Source organism: Limulus polyphemus, unplaced genomic scaffold, assembly GCF_000517525.1.
Source record: "Limulus polyphemus unplaced genomic scaffold, Limulus_polyphemus-2.1.2 Scaffold2223, whole genome shotgun sequence".
Lineage (NCBI taxonomy): Eukaryota > Metazoa > Arthropoda > Merostomata > Xiphosura > Limulidae > Limulus > Limulus polyphemus.
In genome coordinates, this window is record NW_013667833.1 from 138,533 (window position 1) to 141,773 (window position 3,241).

A 3,241-nucleotide genomic window follows, 5' to 3' on the forward strand; every position below is an offset into this window, starting at 1 on the left:
AACTTCAACAATACTTCCTGACTGCAGTTCAATTACTCATTACCTACACACACATTCTCCCATCACGTTGTCACCATCTTATATATACCAGACCACCCCCAATTTAACAAATGCTAGAGCACTCCCGAAGGAACAGGATAGTTCTAGAAAATAGGTGGCGTGACACTAGTCACGTGACCTCGCTGATGCAACAATATTCACATCAGATGCTAATATTATATCTAACATAGCTTCCTCTCTTGTAGGTTCCATCAACAGCTGGTGTATAAAAGTATCCTGAACAATTGCCCAAAACCTATCTCCCTCACTGTCAAACTCAAAATTTTCCAAAATAATACCCCTGAAATTAAAATCTCTCATAATAATAACATCTTTTTCAGCTACCACTGATCTCATTATACAGTTTCTAATTAACTTCAACATTCTGACCTGGTGGTCTATAACAAATCCTAATTACAAGACTTTTCCCTTTATATCCACTAACACTAACCCAAACTGATTTAACCTCAGTGCAAGTTTCTTTAATATGCTCTAACTCAACAGGATGTAATTTACTCCATACATATAAAGCTACTCCTCCACCTTTTTTTCAATACCCCATCTCTAGTAAATAAGCTGTAGCCTGGTATTTCAAAAAGATTTCTCTCATCAAAATTGTTCAAATCCAACCAAGTCTCAGTGATACCAATAATAACAAAATCCTCAGTTTTCACAACTGCTCTGAGCTCATCAGTTTTATTTCTAATACTCCTAGCATTACAATAGTAACAATTAATCATAGATTTTAAGTTACATTCATGTTTTATGCCTGTTGTACATGTTTTCCTGTCAATTATATTTCCTATTTTACTAATATACTCTTAAACAAGGTAGGGGCTAGCATGTTAGCAAGGGCTATTAACTCAGCTGTAGTGGGAGATTTAAACTGGGGCTAGACAGAAGTGAGGGCTATGAGCCATCCATTACAAAAAGATTAATTTTTCCATTAAAATTATCCCACAAATCCAACCAACCTATTTGCTCATCCCTACATATTGATCTAAGCCTTGTATTAAATCCTAGTGACCTACTTAGTATCTCATCCCCACAATTTATTCTTGGCAACATTCCTGACAAAATCAAGTTATGACCCCTTTTCTTAAATGCCCTTATCAATGTTTTACGCTTATCAGTAAGCTACTCAGATCCATCTTTCCTTACATCATTAGCTCCAATATGTACCACAAAACCTGCATTGCTACTAACATCCTTAACTATCTCTTTAGTTCTACCAGTTATATCCTGTACTCCTGCTCCTGGCGCGAGGTTAGTGGGGTATACGGACTGGTGGGCTAATTTCAAAAACATTTTTTAGCAATGTTTAGAGGGCAGATGAACAGTGAGATAGCTTTGTGTGAGAGAAGTAAAACCATATCAGAAATTTTAAATCCATCAAGACAGTACACAAGTTATATGGTAAAATTTCATATCCAGGGCATCAAGACAGTACACAAGTTAGACAGTAAAGTATCAAATCCAGGACATCAAACCAGCAAACAAGTTAGACAGTACAATTTCAAATACAGAGCATGAAGACAGTACACATTAGACAGTAAATTTTCAAATACAAGACATCAAGAGAATACGACAATAAAATTTCAAATCCAGGGCATCAAGGCAATACAAAAGATAGACAGTAAACTTTCAAATATAAGACAATACACATTAGACAGTAAAGTTTTAAATCCAGGGCATCAAGACAGTACATAATTTAGTCTATAATTAAATACATTCTACGTAGATGAGTTTCAAATTACCTCATATTGTTAGGATGGATTTAGAAAATGAAAATCAAATCTAATTTGGTAACTTTCTTTGAAGATGTTACATTTAATCTAGAAATGACTAATGCAGTAAAGTTCATGTACTGTACTTTTAGACTTTGAAAAAGCTTTTGATAAGATGACAATTTAAGAAAATTCATAGGAAAATTGCAGCTGTTGTGGCAGACAAAAAGTTAATTAATTTGATTAAGGATTGTTTGGGTGATAAAAGACAAAAACTTACTATAAATGGGATAAAATCACACTAGTTTAATGTTACAAGTAGTGAGCCTTAGGGTTCTGTGCTAGGTGAAGTCACAACATTTTAATGTTACAGGTAGTACACCTTAGAATTCTGTGCTAGGTGAAGTCACAGTATTTTAACGTTACAAGTGGTGTACCTTAAGGTTCTGTGCTAGGTGAAGTCACAGTACTTTAAAGTTACATGTGATGTACCTTAGGTGAAGCAACAGTAGTTTAATTTTTACAATAAGTGTACTTCAAGGTTCTGTGCTAGTTGCAATAACAGTAGATTAATGTTAGAAGTGATGTGTCTGAAAGGCTCTTTTGTTATTATTTATTCCAGCAATAACACTGATATATAAATAAACAGTGAGTTGGTTAGTTTTGCAGACTAAAAATAAATTAATGGATGTTCCAAATTGTACTAAAGGTACTGAAGTTTTGCAGGGAGATTTGGCATGTTTGGTGTACTGGGCTAATACCTGTCTTTTAATCTTAACAGGAATAAGGTTATACTTACTGGTTATCATAACATTAGTTATTCTTACTGTCTTGCAGGAAAACAGTACATTACATAAGAAAAACAGTAAAATTTGAATTCTTTGACAATGGTATAGTGTATAAAATTTCAAATTTGGAGAATCAATAATTAAATAGTTAAATTTCAAATGAGAACAACAACTCAGAATATTAAACTGTAAAGTTTAAAACTCAGGGCAACAATGCGGTATAAATCCAGGCAACAATGTGTTATAAATCCATTATTTGATAGAAAGCTTACATGACTTCAAACTAATGAGAAACTCTTTAATATTATTTAATAAAATTTAATTTTGGGGAAATAGTTTATCCTGTATATTTTAAAGAAAGCTTTTTCAGAATAAAAATTACAGTTTAATACTTGTCTTTGTTTATCAGCTCATGTCATAAGTTCAACAATGAATATCTTACCAGCCTGGGTGATCCAGTCTAAGTATCCCCTCAGATCTTCCTCTATTTGTTGCTTTTCTCGAAGTTTATGAAAATCACCTCTAGCTTTTGCTTTTTCTCTTTCTTTAGAAAACTCTCTGAAAAATATATCAAAATGAATCTCTTTAGAAAACTCTCTGAAAAATATATCAAAATGGATCTCTTTAGAAAACTCTCTGAAAAATATGTCAAAATGGATCTCTTTAGAAAACTCTCTGAAAAATATG

The 3,241-nt window shown here is 33.0% G+C and overlaps 1 protein-coding gene across 1 annotated transcript in view; it reads right to left on the reverse strand.

Annotated features, from left to right (window-relative positions):
* LOC106466326 (voltage-dependent calcium channel type D subunit alpha-1-like) overlaps positions 1–3,241 on the reverse strand; it is a 167,449-nt gene that overhangs the window by 107,828 nt on the left and 56,380 nt on the right. The window contains exon 5 of the mRNA XM_022394309.1: positions 2,997–3,112. Within this exon, the coding sequence (XP_022250017.1) occupies positions 2,997–3,112 (116 nt within the window). The remainder of the gene's footprint in view (positions 1–2,996; positions 3,113–3,241) is intronic.